Raw genomic sequence first — 16,990 nt, 5'->3', positions numbered from 1 at the left:
GTGTAAAGCGAGGAGAGGTTGGACCAGCCACCCTCCAAGGTCCCCGGTGCTCTAGGATTTGATTATTCTGCAAAAGTGTGTAGGGGGTGGTGAGGACTCTTAGGCAGCAGTGGGGTGGGGCGGAGGAAGGTTCTAGGGAGAAAAGGTGTAGTAGGCGCTGGCTCTACAATGTGTGGTCCCCACATCTTTCTGAAACACCCCCTGCCCACCAGCCCGAGCTCTTCCTCTGACCCAGAGCCTGTCCCTCAGGGGGCCGGTGGGACCAGAGGATGGGACCCAGGGCCGCGTGCCCCTGGATGGAAGTTCATCTATGGGTCCCCCTTGCTGGGGAGGGAAGAGTTGGGGGCATTGAGGGCTGAGAGCCCCGGGCTCTCTCAGAGGAAGCAGCATAAAGAGCGTGTCAATTTGGCACGCCTGGGTGGCTCGGTTGGTTAAGCGTCCAACTTCGGGTCGGGTCATGATCTCGCGGTTCGTGGGTTCAAGCCCCGCGTCGGGCTCTGTGCTGACGGCTCAGAGCCTGGAGCCCGCTTCGGAGTCTGTGTCTCCCTCTCTCTCTCTCTCTCTGCCCCTCCCCTGCTCAGGCTGTGTCTCTCTCTGTCTCAAAAATAAAAAAATTTTAAAAATTAAAAAAAAAAAAAGAGTGTGTGAATAAAAGTCAAGGTATATTCTGCCGCTCATGGAGGCCAATGAGAGCCAGACGAGATGAGACCCGAGGAGCAAGCCCCGGGCCCGCGGTGCGCTGCCCGGGGATGGGTTTCGAGTTCTCTTTCTCCCTGGTTTCCTTCTTATCTCTCCAAATGAAAGTAGTCTTATTATCCTGAGACCCATTTCCTCCTTCTCACCCGCCGACTGAGGCCCCTCTAACCTTGGCAGGCAGATATGGGAGATCCAGGAGACATCCAGGGAGATGGAAGGGTCAGACCTGGGGTGGCCAGAGGGGGGCAGCACCTAGGGTGGACACTGGGAGTTTCTGTTGCTGCCTGTGGACCGAGCCTCTATCCTCCAGGTGGAAGTCTGTCTTCTATTTTTTTTTTTTTAATTTTTTAAATGTTTTTATTCATTTTTTTTTTTTTGAGGCAGAGAGAGAGCATGAGCAGGGGAGGGGCAGAGAGACAGGGAGACACAGAATCCGAAGCAGGCTCCAGGCTCCGAGCTGTCAGCACAGAGCCCGACGCGGGGCTCGAACTCACAAACGCAAGATCGTGACCTGAGTCGAAGTCAGACGCTTAACCGACTGAGCCACCCAGGCGCCCCAGGTCTGTCTTCTAGAGAGCCCCTAGAAGGAGTGCCTCGTGGAGTAGGGCGCTCTCTGCCATGTGTCACTACCGTGGACTCTCTCCTTGGTTTGGGGGGGAAGGGTGTGCGGGGCTAATTGGTGACATTTGGGAGGGCAGGAAGAATTTCCTGGCACCCACATGCCCTCCCTCTGGGATCAGAGCCCAGGCCACTGGAGGCTGGCTTGGTGAAGCACATGATCGATGAGAGAGGGTATGAAAATGGCAGCTTGAGAGCCCCCCCACTCCGCCCTCCGCCCCCATTCTGGTCCCGGATCTGCAACAAACTCACACCTTGGGCAAAGCACTTGGCACGTGTGGGCTCCGTTTTCCTTTACCTGTGAAAGTGCAGGCTGGATCCCACGATCTGGGTGACCCCTTTCAACCCTGACAGCGGTCAACTCCAGGGTGAGACTCGGGGTCGGGGGGCTTGATCCCCTCTCTGCTCTCCAGCTCCTCCCTAATTCCCACTCCAGCCTGAAGCCTCCTCCCCTGGGACTGACAGCTAGGACAGCCGGGGCTATTTATGGTATGGCCCGCGTGTGCTCCCTGCCCCTCCCACTCCAGGCCTCGGCCTGGCTCAGGCCCCGTCAGCCAGTGGAATCGTCCCGAGGCCTGCTTCTTTGGCTCCCTCTCTCCCAGAAACTGGCTATGCCTGGAAGAAGGAGCTCCCCTCCCCCCTGGGGACACCGTCTGGGGAGCCGTCCTTCGGCCCCTGCCTGCCGGGTCTGGGGGTCCCGGTCCGGCCCAGCCCGGGAGCCGACTCGGCCGTCGCCTCTACTGTGCCGTGATATGGCCCTGCAGAACGCCCTGTACACGGGAGACCTGGCGAGGTTGCAGGAGCTGTTTCCCCCGCACAGCACAGCCGACCTGGTCCTGGAGCACCGGGCCGCCGAGCCTCGTTGGAGCAGTCACCAGAGGGGTGAGGGGCTGCCGGGAGTGGAGGGCTGAGGACCGGGGGCCGGGGTTAACCCCATCAGGCACAGAGACACCAAGTGCTTGAGGAAGAGGAGAAGCCCCTGGCTACTTCTCCCCTACCCGGAGGCTTGCCTAAGCCTTGGCCCAGGAGTGAAGTCATGTGGAGCCCAGAATAGCTTCTGCTGAACCGCGTGGCCGGGTCAGGCTCAGCTCGGGGACACAGAGACCCTCTCCCTCCATCCGTCCGCGTTTCCCTCCCCCTCTCCCGCTCTCTCTGCCTCTGCCCCCTCCCTCCCCCTCCTCCCCCTACGCCTCTTCCCACAAGCTCATACTCTGTCCTCATGAGCTGGTCCCCAGAAGAGTGCAGGGTGCCGGGGGAACCCCCCGGTGACAGACACGCCCTCTGTGCCAGGCTGGTGGAGAGGCCCAAAGGAGGGTCTGCAGAGCGTCTGGAGTCTGGCTCGGGACCCATCGTCACCCGTACGGCCTCGGGACCTGCCCTGGCCTTCTGGCAGGCAGTGCTGGCCGGGGACGCGGGCTCTGTCTCCCGCCTCCTCGCCGACTCCAGCACCGGCCTGGCTCCGGATTCCATCTTTGACACCAGCGACCCAGAACGATGGAGGGATTTCCGCTTCAACATCCGGGCTCTGAGTACGGGCCTGGGGCACTGGGGGGGGGGGGGGGTCTGAGCGGGAGCGGGGAGGCTGGGGACAGAGCCCTGAGCTCCCTCTTCCCAGCCTCTGCCCACCTCCTCTTCTGCTCTCTGCCTGTCTTCAGGGTGTGAGGCCCATGTCCCTCTCTCCCTAGGACTCTGGTCTCTGACGTACGAAGAGGAGCTGACCACCCCACTGCACGTGGCGGCTAGCCGGGGCCACACGGATGTTCTGCGGCTGCTGCTGAGGCGGCGGGCGAGGCCCGACAGTGCCCCTGGGGGCCGCACCGCCCTGCACGAGGCCTGTGCCGCGGGCCACGCTGCCTGTGTCCACGTACTGCTGGTGGCAGGAGCCGACCCCAACATCCCTGACCAGGACGGCAAACCCCCCTTGCACCGCTGCCGGGGGGCTGGCACCCTCGAGTGAGTGACCCCTCGCCCCAACCCCCGTCCCACTCTTCGGGCAGGCAGGGAGGTGACCTCGGGGAGGATGAGGGAACACGTTGGGGGCTGGCAGGCCTGGTGAGTCGGGCTAGAGGAGACGGGGCTCAGGTGGAGAGTCGGGATGTGGTTACTCCCCACACCGTCCCGCCAGCTGGCCCCGGAACTTCGGACCGGCCTGTACCCGGGACAGCTTCTGCTTCCCCAGGGGTGTCGGAGGGCTGTGGCGGGGACTCAGCTGCGGAGCCTATGTTGGGGAAGTTGTCCAGATCCATTGTGGGGAGGCAGTATGCTACGAAGTTTTGGTTTTTCTGAGATTATCCAACGTTCCAGGCACCGTGCTCAGTACAGCAGGAACTGAGGCATGATCCTGCCCTCAGAGGGCTGACCGTCCAGGAGTGATCCGGATAGCCTGTAAAGGATAGCAGCCCCCAGTTGGGGCACGCGTCAATCCCTGAGGGCAGGGTCTGGTCCTACCTTGGCGGGTCTGGCATTTCCCTATTGGCAGGTACCCTCAGATACAATGGGCCTAGGGACCAAGCCCAACTAACTAAACTCACAAGAAACCGATGGACATACCCATGTGACAATGTATTATTTCGTGTGCAGAAAATTCCTTTACTGCGCCCCAAATAATTATGCCCTACGTGTAGGAAGCATTGAGGGATGAGTCCTCGCTCAATTAAACAAATTTTTTTTAATGTTTATTTATTTTTGAGAGAGATAGAGACCGAGCGCAAGCGAGGGAGGGGCAGAGAGAGGGGGAGACACAGAATCCGAAGCGGGCTCCAGGCTCCGAGCTGTCGGCACAGAGCCTGATGCGGGGCTCAAACTCACGAACCGTGGGATCATGACCTGAGCCGAAGTCGGATGCTCAACCGACTGAGCTACCCAGGCGCCCCATCACTCAATTTCTTGATGAGCACGGAATCCTGGCAATCGGAGCCTTGGCAAATCCATGAACGAACTGTACATACAATAGAGACCCTCTCTCTACTGACTGCACACCTGACAAATTTCACATCTTGCTTCTGAATGAGGCCACATTTTTATTCCTTTTGTGAACCTCCCTCCTGTTAATTTATCCTTCAGCAGACTCCACTGACTTACTATGGTTGAAGGTATATTCCATACCAGTGTGTTCCAATAGAAATATAATGTGAGCCACATATGTAATTTAAAATTTTCTAGTAGCTTTATCAGAAGGATGAAATATGGGACACCTGGGTGTCTCAGTCGGTAAAGTGTCTGACTCTTGATTTCGGCTCGGGTCGTGGTCTCATGGCTCGTGAGTTCGAGCCCCGCGTCAGGCTCTGCACTGACCGTGAGGAGCCCGTTTGGGATTCTCTCTGTCTCTCCCTCTGCCTCTCTCTCTCAAAATAAATAAGTAAACTTAAAAAAAAAAAAAAAGATGAACAGTAATGCGGTGCCTGACTGGTTCAGTCAGTGAAGATTATGACTCTTGATCTCGGGGTTGTGAGTTCGAGCCCCACATTGGGTATAGAGATTACTTAAAAATAAAATCTTAAAAAAAGAAATAGATGAAATTAAAAATTTTTCAGTGAGGTAAAATACTTCTAACATAAAATTTACCATCCTAACCATTTCTTTAAAAAAATTTTTTTTAATGTTTGTTTATTTTTGAGAGAGAGAAAGAGACAGAGTGTGAGCAGGAGAGGGAGACACAGAATCCGAAACAGGTTCCAGGCTCTGAGCTGTCAGCACAGAGCTCGATGCAGGGCTTGAACTCACGGACCGTGAGATCATGACCTGAGCTGAAGTCAGATGCTTAACTGACTGAGCCACCCAGGCGCCCCTAAATGAGCTACTTTTTTAAAAGATTTTTTTTAACGTTCATTTATTTTTGAGACAGGGAGAGACAGAGCACGAACGGGGGGGAGGGTCCGAGAGAGAGGGAGACACAGAATCCAAAACAGGTTCCAGGCTCCAAGCTGTCAGCACAGAGCCCGATGCAGGGCTCGAACTCACGAGCGTGAGATCATAACCTGAGCCTAAGTCAGATGCTTAACCCACTGAGCCATCCAGGCAACCCCTGTAGATAACTGCACTTCATCCATTGATCTGCCGCTGAACGATTAGCTTGCTTTCGCATTTCGGCTGTTGTGAATAGCGCTGCTGTGAATGTAGGCATACAGATATCTGTGGAACAGCTGGAATTAATTTTAATAATATATTTTATTCAACACGTATCTCCAAAATGTTGTCACTTCAACATGTACTTGATATATATATATATATATATATATATATATATAACGAGACATTTTACATTTTCTTTTTTGTACCAAGTCCTCAAGCTGGGTGCGTATTTTACTAATAGCACAGCTCAGTTAGGAGGCGTCATAGTACAGGGGCTCAATAGCTGTGCGTGGCTGGACAGCACAGCTCTATACAAGCCCACATTGTTACTGCTGGTCGTGTTCCAGTCCAGCCTCTTGGAGATCACACCCAGTGATCATGGTCCTTTCCTCTCCCGAGTAAACAGAAGTATTTTTAAAATTTTCATGGAGAGTTTTAAACACATAGGAATGTGGGCCGGAGAATAGAATGAGCCCGCCTGATCCATCAAGACGCCGCCCCCCCCCCCCCCCCCCCCCCCCCCCCCCCCCCCCCCCCCCCGGCCGCCCCGCGCCCCGCCCGGAGCCCCCCCCCCCCCCCCCCCCCGCTTTGCTTTGCTCGGACCGGTAGGAGCGTAGGGCCCTGTCTTCCTCCCCACTGCCATCTCGCCCTCACCAGGTGCGCAGAACTGCTCCTGAGGTTTGGGGCGAAAGTGGATGGTCGGTCTGAGGAGGAGGAGGAGACCCCTTTGCATGTGGCCGCCCGGCTGGGCCACGTGGAACTGGCGGAACTCCTTCTGAGACGGGGGGCATGCCCGAATGCCCGGAATGTCGAAGGCTGGACCCCACTGCTGGCTGCCTGTGACATCCGCTGCACATCCTCCGCCGAGGCCGAGGCCACCACCGCCCGCTGCCTCCAGCTGTGCCACCTGCTGCTCTCGGCTGGAGCCGAGGCCGATGCTGCCGACCAGGACGAGCGCCGGCCCCTGCACCTGGCCTGTCGCCGTGGTCACGCGGCCGTCGTGGAGTTGCTCCTGTCCTGCGGTGTCAGTGCCAATGCCATGGACTATGGGGGACACACGCCCCTGCACTGCGCTCTACAGGGCCCAGCTGCGGCCTTGGCCCAGAGCCCAGAGCACGCAGTGCGAGCTCTGCTTAACCATGGCGCCGTCCGCGTCTGGCCTGGGGCCCTCCCCAAGGTATGGGGCTGGGGCCCGAGGGGAGGGCCATGATGGGGAGGGGATGAGGGGACTCAGACCTGTGTTCCCACTTGCTCTAGATGCAGCCTGACACATCTGAGCACGTGACTCAGTTCATCATCTTTCATTCATCAAGCAAGCAAAGCCCAGTAGGGGGCAGAGGCAAGGACGCAGACCAGCAGGAGGGGTGTATGTGTGTGTGTCGTGTGTGTGTGCGTGCACACACACACGTGCTCACACATGCATATACACGTGCGTGTGCATAAATGTGTATGCATGCATGTGTGCATGCACACGTGTGTGATGAAGGTGGATTGAGGGTAGGGGGCCAGATTGTCATGCATCTGAAAAGACGGGAACCAGGACTGCAGGCAGCTCTGCCTGGCCGTGGGATCCGTTCAGTGAGACATTCTGTGCCCAGGAGAGGCTTCCCCAGAGCAGAGCGATGAGCCTGGGTCATGAGGTTCAAAGCCTCCTCACCTTTTGCAGACAGACATGGTCCCTGTTTTTGAGAGCTTAGCAGGACATGCATCACCCAGACCAGCAGCTGCTATCCTGGCACGGGAGAAAAAGCCTTTCACTGTCAATTTCCTGTCTGTATCTTATCTTATTAACATAAAATATTCCCATAGTGGGTTCAACTTGAAGATCTGTGCTACTGATGTCCTGGCAGGGGGCCCTGTCCCATGCTGTGTCGTGTCTGGAGGGGGCTATGTAATGTCACAGAGGGTGCTGGGCCTGGGGCAGGGACTGCCCCCCCCCCCACCTCTGAAGAGCCCAGTCAGAATGGATACAGAGTAGCAGGCTGTGAGCAGGTCCCCTGCCTCATCTCTGGGCTTGAACTGTCCAGCCTTGCCTGGTCCTGGACATTCCTCTGCTGGCCCTGCCTTTCCCCTTCACTCACAAACCTAGAAGCATCTGTCTAGATTCCTAAGCAAGACCAAATAATTAAACAGCCCGAGAGTTCGGCAGATTGGTCTCCCCTTTGGGAAAATACAAGAAAATCAACAATTAACACTAATTAATCTCCTATTAACACCAGATAATTAGGAGACAAGCAATTCCCTGTAATCTGACGGTGGCTCTGACAGCTAATGATTTCCCCTTCAGGGAGGGGTTGGAAGAAGGAGGCAGAGCAGCAAACAGATTTCCTGGGACCCCACTGCCCCTGTCTCTTCGCCCTGCTCTGCCCTGCCTTAAGGACCAAGGGGGCGGGCACAACCAAGTGCCCCATTCCTCCCCTCCTCTGGGTGCCTCGCCCTAGGTGATCAAAAAGTTCAGGAAGGAGTCTGCCTCCATCTCCTATGATCTTCAGTGGCCCCACGCTTGCCTGAGGTCCCTGTCTCCCTGAAAGAAGTCATCTGTGATCACTGCCAGGCCCAGCCAGCTCTCCAGGAGCCACTGAGTGCTCAGGAAACCTGGCATTCATGCTTGTTCCTGTGACTATAGCGAAGTCACTGGAACTCTTTGAACGCGTGTTCCTTGCATGTAATACAGTGTCCTACCCACCAGTGATAAAAAGCTATAGGTATAGGAGCCTCGCGGATAACAGGAGCGAGCATAGCCCTAACCATCACCAGACACTTTCTAAAGTGTGTTGCCTGCTACATGGGTTCCTCCCAACAGTTTTCCCAACAAACTCTGAAGTAGGTGGTGACTAAGAATGCAGGCTCTGGAGCCTTACGTACTACCTGTGTGACCCTCGGCAAGTTGCTTAATCGCTCTGGGCCTCAGTTTCCTCATCTGTAAAACAAGGACAGAAGAACGTGCCTGCTTCATAGGCTCAGTATGAGAACTGAGTTTCATCCATATTAAGCCCTTAAAAAAAATTTTCTTTTACATTTTATTTTTGAGAGGCAGAGCGTGAGTGCGGGAGGGGCAGAGAGAGAAGGAGACACAGAATCTGAAGCAGGCTCCAGGCTCTGAACTGTCAGCCCAGAGCCTGACGTGGGGCTTGAACCCACGAGCGTGAGATCATGACCTGAACCGAAGTCGGACACTCAACCGACTGAGCCACCCAGGCGCTCCCATATAAAGCCCTTTAGACAGTTGGGGCACCTGGGTGGCTCAGTTGGTTAAGTGTCTCACGCCTGATTGCAGCTCAGGTCATGATCTCACGGTTCATGAGTTCAAGCCCCAATAAGTTGGGCTCTGTGTTGACAGCATGGAGCCTGCTTGGGATTCTCTCTCTCTCTCTCTCTCTCTCTCTCTCTCAAAATAAATAAACTTAAAAAAAAAAAAAAGCCCTTTAGACAGGACCTAACCTAGAGTCGGTGCTCAACACCTGTTAGCTCATGCTGTTCTAAGTTAAATAATATGTAAAAAGCTCTGGAAAGCTGCTGGGCGTCATCCCAATATAGGGAGAGAGATTCAGGCGGAACGGCCGCAGGAGGCTTCCTGGAAGGGTTGGGACTTGGAGTGGGTAGGGCTTGGAAATGCAGGAGGAGGGCCCAGGCATTCCAGGCAGAGCAGAGACAGGAACCAGCGTGGGCTGGGAGGCCCCGCCTGAACAGCAGACAGGAGTAGCAGGTAAGAGCAGGAGAGCCAGATGTGACCAGACTGTTCTGTCCTAGATCTAAGGAGGAGGAAGTCAGAGACCTGCTCTGGGCAGATGGGATGGGGCTCCAGTGAGCACTGCCAAGATGCAGGGCAAGAAACAGAGGGCTTCAGGTGTGTGTGGTGCTTTCTCGGGGGCCCTGCTCTCGCCACCCAGCAGCACTAGGCACATGCCGCATTCCCAGCCTGCCAGGCAGAAGGGTTTTAAAGCCCCCAATGTTACATGTAAGTGTGTGGAGGGAGATGGGTATTATGCACAGGAACGCCGCCAGAGAGATAGCACTTAGCTGTTCTCAGATTTTACAAAGGGTTTGCGGCCACTGCCTATAGCTTGAGATACGGCAGAAGACACGGAATGAATGAAACAAATATGCTTCCAGATAGTCCGTGCAGACCCCGGTGAGTATGATGGTGTGTGCGTGTGTGTGTGTGTGTGTGTGTGTGTGCGTGCGCGCGCTCAGGCCGAGTGCGGCTGTCTTTCTTTCCTTGTGGGCAGTCTCTGGCATGGGCTGCTCTCCCAGCATGGCTCACTCTTCACCCAATCAGGTCACCTCCTCAGAGAGGCTTTTCTCGACCACCCATCTAGGACAGCACTCTCCCAACCACGCTCAGTCGCCACGCCTACTTATTTTTCATCGTGGCGGCTTAGCTGTAAGTGGTTATTTATGTGGTTATTGTTTTTTCCCACGGAAATAGAAGTTCCCAGCTGACAAGGACCTGTCCGTCATCCTGATGGCTGGGGCCCCAGTGCTCGGCCCATAGTGGCCCTCCGTAAATATTTACTAAACGAGGAAATGAAAGAACAAATCTGGATCCAACTGGACTCCACCACCGCTCCTTCATCAGGCCTCTCCTGGCCTTGTCCCTTCTCTCTGAAGTCCCTCCCTAATGACCTCATTTTAACTTGATCACAACTGCAAAGATCCTATTTCTAAATAGAGGATTTCTAATGGAGATTAGGACTTCAACGTGTTGGAAGGGGATGGGGAGACACAACTCAACCCATGGCAGCTGTCCTATTGGGACACCAAGGGATGTCTGATCATCCCGTGCGGCCTGGCTGGGGAGCCTGCAGTGTGTGGTAACCCCAGGAGCACTGATGCGTCTCTGCCTCCTCCAGGTGCTGGAACGCTGGTGCACGTCTCCGAGGACCATCGAGGTCCTGATGAACACCTACAGCATCACGCAGCTTCCCGAGGAGGCCATGGCCCTGGTGCCTCCTGAAACTCTGCAGGTCAGATTCCAGGACCCTGAAAACACGCAGTCACTCAGCCCGGCCCCAAGAGACTCCCACCTCCTACAGGGAAGCTCTGTCGGTTCCCCCACCCGGCCCCTCAGAAACTACTCCAGAGACCTGCTCACATCCCAGAAGAAAACCCACAGAGTGAACACCCAAAACACTACTTCTTATAGGCTCCCGTAGACACCTGTTGGCCCCCAGCCTCCCCGCTTTAGGAGAAATGGGTGCCATTTGTCCAAGGCTGCCTCGCTGAGCCCCTCCTTCTGTCCCCAGAAGCACCACCGTTTCTATTCGTCCCTTTTCGCCTTGGTGAGACAGCCCAGATCCCTGCAGCACCTGAGCCGCTGTGCCCTCCGTGCCCACCTGGCAGCCTGCCTGCCCCACGCCCTCCCCCGCCTTCCTCTGCCACCCCGCCTGCTCCGCTACCTGCAGCTGGATTTTGAGGACGTACTCTACTAGGTGAGTCCTGGGGTCTATGGGCAGTCCCAGCCATTTAGAAGGATGGGTAGGAGGCAAGAGAAGAGTTGGGGGCAGGGCCTTGGCCGGAACCGGCCAGCCCCCTGGACCGTGTGACCTCTCTGAGTCCACGCCTCTCCTTCCAGGTGTCCACTGCCTTTTGAGAGACCCGGAAGCTGGTGCCCCAGGCCCCAGGGGGCTCAGGTCTGCTTCTCACAGCATCCCAAGCTTGGGACAGAGTTGAGCTGGTTCAGGCCGAGGTGGCCCTGTGGATGCTGTCATTCCCAGCAGGGAGAGAGGCAGACAGACCATGCGGCCAGGGGATGTCTGATGGAGAGAGAGCTGGGACTCACGGCAAGTGATACACTCCTCTTGGTGGTCTCCCGAGGCATCCCTCCAGCCCGGCCAGACCCTGTATGAGCATTAAAAATCTGCAGGCCTGTGCTGTTGGGTGCTGTCTCCTGCAGGCCTTCCTCCCAGCTGGTCACTCAGGGGGCTCAGGACGGGCAGGCTTGTGGGGCCGCCCTGGATCTGCCCCATGGTGCCAGCTGTGTTATCTTCCCCCTTTCGAATCTACCAGCTGCTGAGCAGTCCCAGGCAGACTGGCCCCTCTGGTTCACGATGTGGCACAAGGGCCACCAGGCGAGATAGTGTCAGAGGGTGGGTGAGCTAACAACCTTGGGTCGGGAGGGAGGACGGCAAAGGGAGCCTTGGGGTAAGGAGGTGAGGCGGCGAGCAGGAAGGCCAGCGAGAAGGTGGGTGCAGGTGTCGGCCATCAAAGAGGGTAACCGTGGTTCAGGTGAGAGTGAAAGATTCAGGTTTGGAAAAAGCAAACAACTCTACCTACTGCCTGCCCTGTGGGTCAAGGAAGACGGGACGCACACCTGGCACCCGCCCGTCTCTATCTGCTCCTTCCTTCGCGTTAGCTTCGCGGCAGCGGGCGCTGAGAGTCACATGTCCTGGGTTCTAGACTCAACTCTTTCATTAAGTTGTGGATCTTAAGTCTCTTCCCCTCTCTGGGCTCAAGTTGCCGCATCTGTGCAACAAGAGAGGAGAGAGCCCCTGAAGGTCTTTGCAGGGCCAGGGTTTTAAGAACCCACAGCTAGTCCCCAAGCGCAGGTAGGAAGAGAGAGTCGCCCCGTGACGCAAGAGGCCAATCAAATGCACCGTGATCCGTGACGTCAAGGGTCGCTGGACAGGTTTCCCAGGGCCCCGGAGGGCGGAGGGCGCAGGCGCCGGCGTTCACGCTTTTTCCCGCCAACTGCGGGCAGCAGGTTGCGGGGCGGGGCCTGGAGGACGCAGGCGGTGGGGGCGGGGCCGGGAGGGCGCGAGGCCGGAGAGGGCCTCGAGAGAGAAGCCCAGGAGGGTCGGCGCGGAGGTGAGTGGGCCCGGGTTCCCGCCTGGAAGGAAGTTTGGCCTTGCAGAGGCGGGGCGCGACGGGGGGGTCGGGCCCGCCTGACGGGAGGGTCCGCGGCCGGGTCTCTCGGCTGAGGAACCCCGCCCCCCACAGGGTCCTGTGGGCGCGGGCCCCACCGCAGCGGGGGAAGTCGCGCGCGTGCCGGGTCGGGAAGCAATTCCCGCGAGGCTTGGGCGTGTGCGAGCTCGGCTCACTGGGTGCTGGTGCCCCGGGCGCGGGGTGGGGGTGGGGGGAGGGGTGCGGGGGAGGATGCCCCGGTGCCCATTCGTCCGTCCAACCAGGGTTCAGGGCCGCGCACACGGTGGGGGGGTGGGCCTGGCTCCTAGTCCCTGCTGGCGTGAACTTTCTAGTGAGGAGGGAACAGTGTCAGGGGGATAAGCCCAACGCTGATTGGCAGAGAGTGCTGTTGGAGACTGGGTGACATTTAACCTGAGGCCTGCGTGACCAGGAGGAGCCAGCCATGGGAATGGAGTGGGAAGAGATGGGGGGAGGGCGTGGGGGCGGGTGGCATGAACCGATTTATGTTTGGAAAGCTCTCTCTGGCTGCTGAATGGCTTTGGGGAGAGGCGGGGGAGGATCAAAGGCCAGCAGGAGGCCACTGCTGAGGTCCAGAGTCGTCCCCAGAGATGGGGAAGCAGTAGGCGACACTTGGGACCCTTCTTGGAAGACTCCGAGGAGACCTGATAGACTGGACGTGGGGGGGGGGGGGGAAGGAAAGCGTAACCCAGGGTGCCTGTCAGTGTTTGGGCTGAACAACTGGGCGAGGGTGGTGCTGATCGTTGCTAAGGTGGGGAGGGTGAGAAGCGGGCAAGGGGTGGAGGAATCGGCTGATCACTCTGGGAGCTAGAAGTGGGAGCTGCCCATTACACGTCTCAAAGAGGATATGTTACAAGGTCCTTTGGATCTACAAGTCTGGAGTCCAGGGGCAAGGTCAGGTCTGGGGATATAAATGGGATCGTTGGCATGTGACAGGTGTTCAGTGCTCTAGGAGAATCCCGACTCCCAAGGGGATGGCTTTCCTGAGAGCGTTGTCTATGCGTTTTGATGGAAATTTTATTTAAGCCCACCCGCGTCATTCGCTTTGTGCTTCCCGGAGTCCCAGGTCTTAGTCACTCATGTACAGCTGTGAAGGAGACCACTTCCTGCCCGCAGTGACTTTTCCATCTAGTCTGAAAAGCAAGCGTGTGAATGACTAGTTCAAGTACAAGGGACCATGAAGTGCATGCAAAAGGCACGTGGGAGCAAGAGCTGGGGGCTTGAGGAAGGTGAGCAGTAAAGGGCAGGCGCTTGGGAAGGCTTGACAGGAAAGTGGTAAGAAGGGAGAAGGATTTCCGGCCATGTCTGAGTGTGCACGCTCCTCTGCAGGATGCCTTTTTAAGGAGGGCGGGGGGTAAGGGGAGAAAGGTGATGTGGAGTGGCCAATGTGAGGGGCTGTTGCCCAACCCCACGCGTTCTCCCACTAGCAGGCAGTGTTAGGAAGGTCCTTTCTGGGGTTAGACATCCACAGCCACTCTTGCAAGCCGGGGAGCTTCCTCCCCAGCCTCCTGGCTGCGGGTCCCGCGGGCTCAGAACCTCTCCCCGGTAATTGCTTTCCGTAATGTGTTTGCTCCAAACCAATTTCACGCCTCCGTGAGGACTCCGCCCTGCACTGGAGGCGCGGACCTCCCTCCAACCCCCCCCCCCCCCGCCACGAACCTACCCACGTGCAACGCGTGCGCACACACAGACGGCACGCATTTTACACAACACACAGGGTTCGAGTAACTGGACACAAAAAATGTACCTGAACCTACACGCGTGCATACTAGACTTGAAGATTCTTGGGTACAGTCCCCGCCCAACCAGTGTCCTCACAGTTGAAATGCCCCGCGGCAGCGCCCAGCGCGCTCGCCCTAGGAAGGCTCACCTGGCTGGGTTCCTTTGCCCTCGCACGGCTCCTAGACCAACGCCAGGGGGCGCTGCAGTACTCCGCACTTCTCTCGCGGTGACGCAGCTGCGCGCTGCCGCCACCAGAGGGCATCCGCGGGCAGGGCCCGACGCTGCCCATCGCGAGTGGACTCTCCCGCCAATAAGTGACGTGGAGGTACAGATACGTCGGCTTTGACTTCAGAATACTTCGTTCTTAGCGCCCTACGTGCTGGCTTCCAGACCATGAAAGGCGGGGGGAGGGCAGATATGAGGTCCGATACAGGCACGAAAGCAGAGAGGGTAGATTCAAAATAGCATTCTTCTGTATGAGCCTTTACCCAACAGGTGGAATATAGTGAGAGGGGGACAAGTTCGAGCATGTGGACGATTAAAGAAGCAGAATGCTATTTGAGACAGTGAGAAAAGTGCTTGCCCACAATGGGCCTGTTCAGGGATTCAGTAAGAGAAGCACAGAGTTTTCCTTTGGTAAAGAAAGGAGCCAGCTCTATTCAGATTTGAGAGTGACGGCTTCTTCCCGGGGACTGATAGCAAAGTAAAGGAGAGCCCCTGGCCTGGGGGCTTCTGTCCTTGCCCACTCTGCTCTTCGTTGTCCGTTTAGTACAGGAAGGAAAGGTACTTTGAAAGGCATTTCTTCATGTTTGACCCTTGCATGGGCTTGTTGGCAGACTAGAAATTAATCACTTCCTCTCACAGATGGAGTTAAGTCAGAAGGGCCAAGGTTACGTGGCTCAGGGAGGGGTCAGAACAGGACCTTCACTCCAGGTCTTATTTACTGGTCGGAGGGAGAGGTGTCGATATATATCCATTTGAGCTTTTGGAATCTTGTACTATGCAATTTTATTACCTATGTAAAAAAAAAAATGGAGTGCCATTCCCTTTAAAAATGTCTCTTCCTTTGTGCTTCATTCGCTGGTGGTAGTACTGCTCATTCAGCTTTAATTTCAGAGCTTGTAAGCCAAAGTCTCCTCAATAATTTATCAAGGCAGTGAGCCTCTGTTGTGTGTCCGACACTGTGCAGCCATCAAGCCAAGTACTGACCTCTCATCTTCAAAGCACAATACACTTTTGAAACCTGGTCTTCCATATTGGTACCGTGAGGCGTGTGGTCACTTCAACAAAGGGTTCCGAAGCATATCTTTAGAGGGATGTACAAAGATTATCCTAGTACACTAGTAGTGAGGTAGGGCTCGCAGACCTAGGGTGAGACACCTCTTCTTTCTCCGTGGCGACATCTTCCCACTAGGCTTGTCTCTCAGAGGTTTCATGAGTTTAATGTAGAGCCCGAGATAGATCAGGACCGCGTGGAAACCGCACTCTTCTCCCTTTTCCACTCTGATGAGTTGTCAATCAAGCATAACCAAAGAAAGCGCCCTTCTTGGTTGCCCCCCCCTTTTCTGTCCCACTCTGGTGACGGTGTCTTTCAGGGTACTGTTTTTTAATACCTCAGTCTGACATCAGTGGTGTTCACTAGGTCACCACGACACTCCTGATTTGAACAAGTGTCACTGAGATCCAGAGTTCTCCCCTTGCCTGCTCTGCCTTGGCTCAGAAACGCTTACCTGAGCCAAGTAACTTCCCCTATCTAGACTGCATCTTCCTAAACTGGCCTGGCTTTGCTATTAATTTTAACTAGCTTGACTCTCCCTGCCCCCCCCCCCAACAGTTTCCCAGTGACCAGGTGACCCTCATTTTAGCGAGGTAGGCTTGCTCTGTATCCTGAAGCTCGGGTCACTCTTCTGTTGACTTGCCTGTCTTAAGTCTTTCGTGCCCATTGACCTGAGGCTCCTATCAAGCAAAAATGCCCATGACTTTTGCCTCTAGATTGACAACTAGCTGCTGGGAATTGGGGGTGGGGGCGGCAAAAGACGCTACCATTTCTGTGTCTGAGAATGGGGGAGGTGAGTAGAGTCATCTGCAATTAGCGAATAATTAGCGCTGCTGACCCTTGGGGCTCATCAGCGCTCCTGGGGCCAGCCCCCAGCAATCAGCTAGGGCAGGTCGAGAGTGTCAGGCCCAGGAATGAATAGGGCTCATCAGCGGTGCTGGAGCCAGGGAGCCAATCAGGGAAATTAATAGCAGGAGAGAGGGAGGGAGAGAGAGAGAGGGAGGGAGGGAGACAGAGATAGACGGACAGACAGACAAGAGATACAGATAGAGGTGAGAAATGAGAAAATATAGAATAACAACTGGGATGGGGAATGAGAAATAGGAATAATCAGGCAGGAATAGGGATAGAAAGGAAGGCAGGAAAGGGAAGAGTGGGAGGAAGGAAGAGCACGTAAGGGAAGGGGGAGAGGTGAGAGGAATGGTAAGTACTTGGCATAGTGTGGGCACTCGAGGAAATTACCTACAGAGGCTACAGTGAGGAACTGAGGTAGTCCGCCACGGAGGAGGGAGTGAGGACGAAGGGGAAGAGCCACTGTCGAGAGAACAGAGACCCGGGGAGAGGGGAACGGGGCTGGGAAGAAGTACCGAGGGGGAAAGGGGCCCCTACACGAGGACCCTGAGCTGCGGCGCCCGGCGGCAGAGCGCGCCCCCTGCCGTCCCCGCCTCGCCGCCCGAGGGGGCGCCGCGGTCCAGTCCCGCCCGCGTCGCAGGGGCTTGCTCTTGGGGCGGCCCGGGAGGCGCTCCGGGGACTGGCCCAGGGTCCTGCGGCGGGCGGCGGCCGGGGCCTGGGGCTTTGTGGTCCGGCCCCGCCGCCCTCCCGCCCCTCGCGGTGTGCCCTCCTTGCCGGGCGTCCCTCACCGCGTCCCCGCCCAGGGCGGGGGGGGGGGGGGGGGGGGGGGGACGGGTTGGGTGGAGGGAGGGGCACCGACCCAGCAGCTGCCGC

At 56.7% G+C, this 16,990-nt stretch overlaps 1 protein-coding gene across 1 annotated transcript; it reads left to right on the top strand.

Annotated features, from left to right (window-relative positions):
- The first annotated feature begins 2,521 nt into the window (after positions 1-2,521).
- On the top strand, positions 2,522-12,015 carry ASB10 (ankyrin repeat and SOCS box containing 10). Its single transcript, XM_049642128.1, has 6 exons — positions 2,522-2,843; positions 3,000-3,267; positions 6,043-6,562; positions 10,239-10,352; positions 10,632-10,817; positions 10,961-12,015. The coding sequence occupies exons 1-5, from the start codon at positions 2,534-2,536 to the stop codon at positions 10,815-10,817; spliced, it is 1,398 nt and encodes a 465-aa protein (XP_049498085.1). The 5' UTR covers positions 2,522-2,533; the 3' UTR covers positions 10,961-12,015.
- The last annotated feature ends 4,975 nt before the right edge of the window (positions 12,016-16,990 follow it).

The sequence above is a fragment of the Panthera uncia genome, chromosome A2 (assembly GCF_023721935.1).
Source record: "Panthera uncia isolate 11264 chromosome A2, Puncia_PCG_1.0, whole genome shotgun sequence".
Classification (NCBI taxonomy): Eukaryota; Metazoa; Chordata; class Mammalia; order Carnivora; family Felidae; genus Panthera; species Panthera uncia.
Note: the sequence above shows the minus strand (reverse complement) of the source record. Positions and strands in the feature narration are given on the sequence as shown.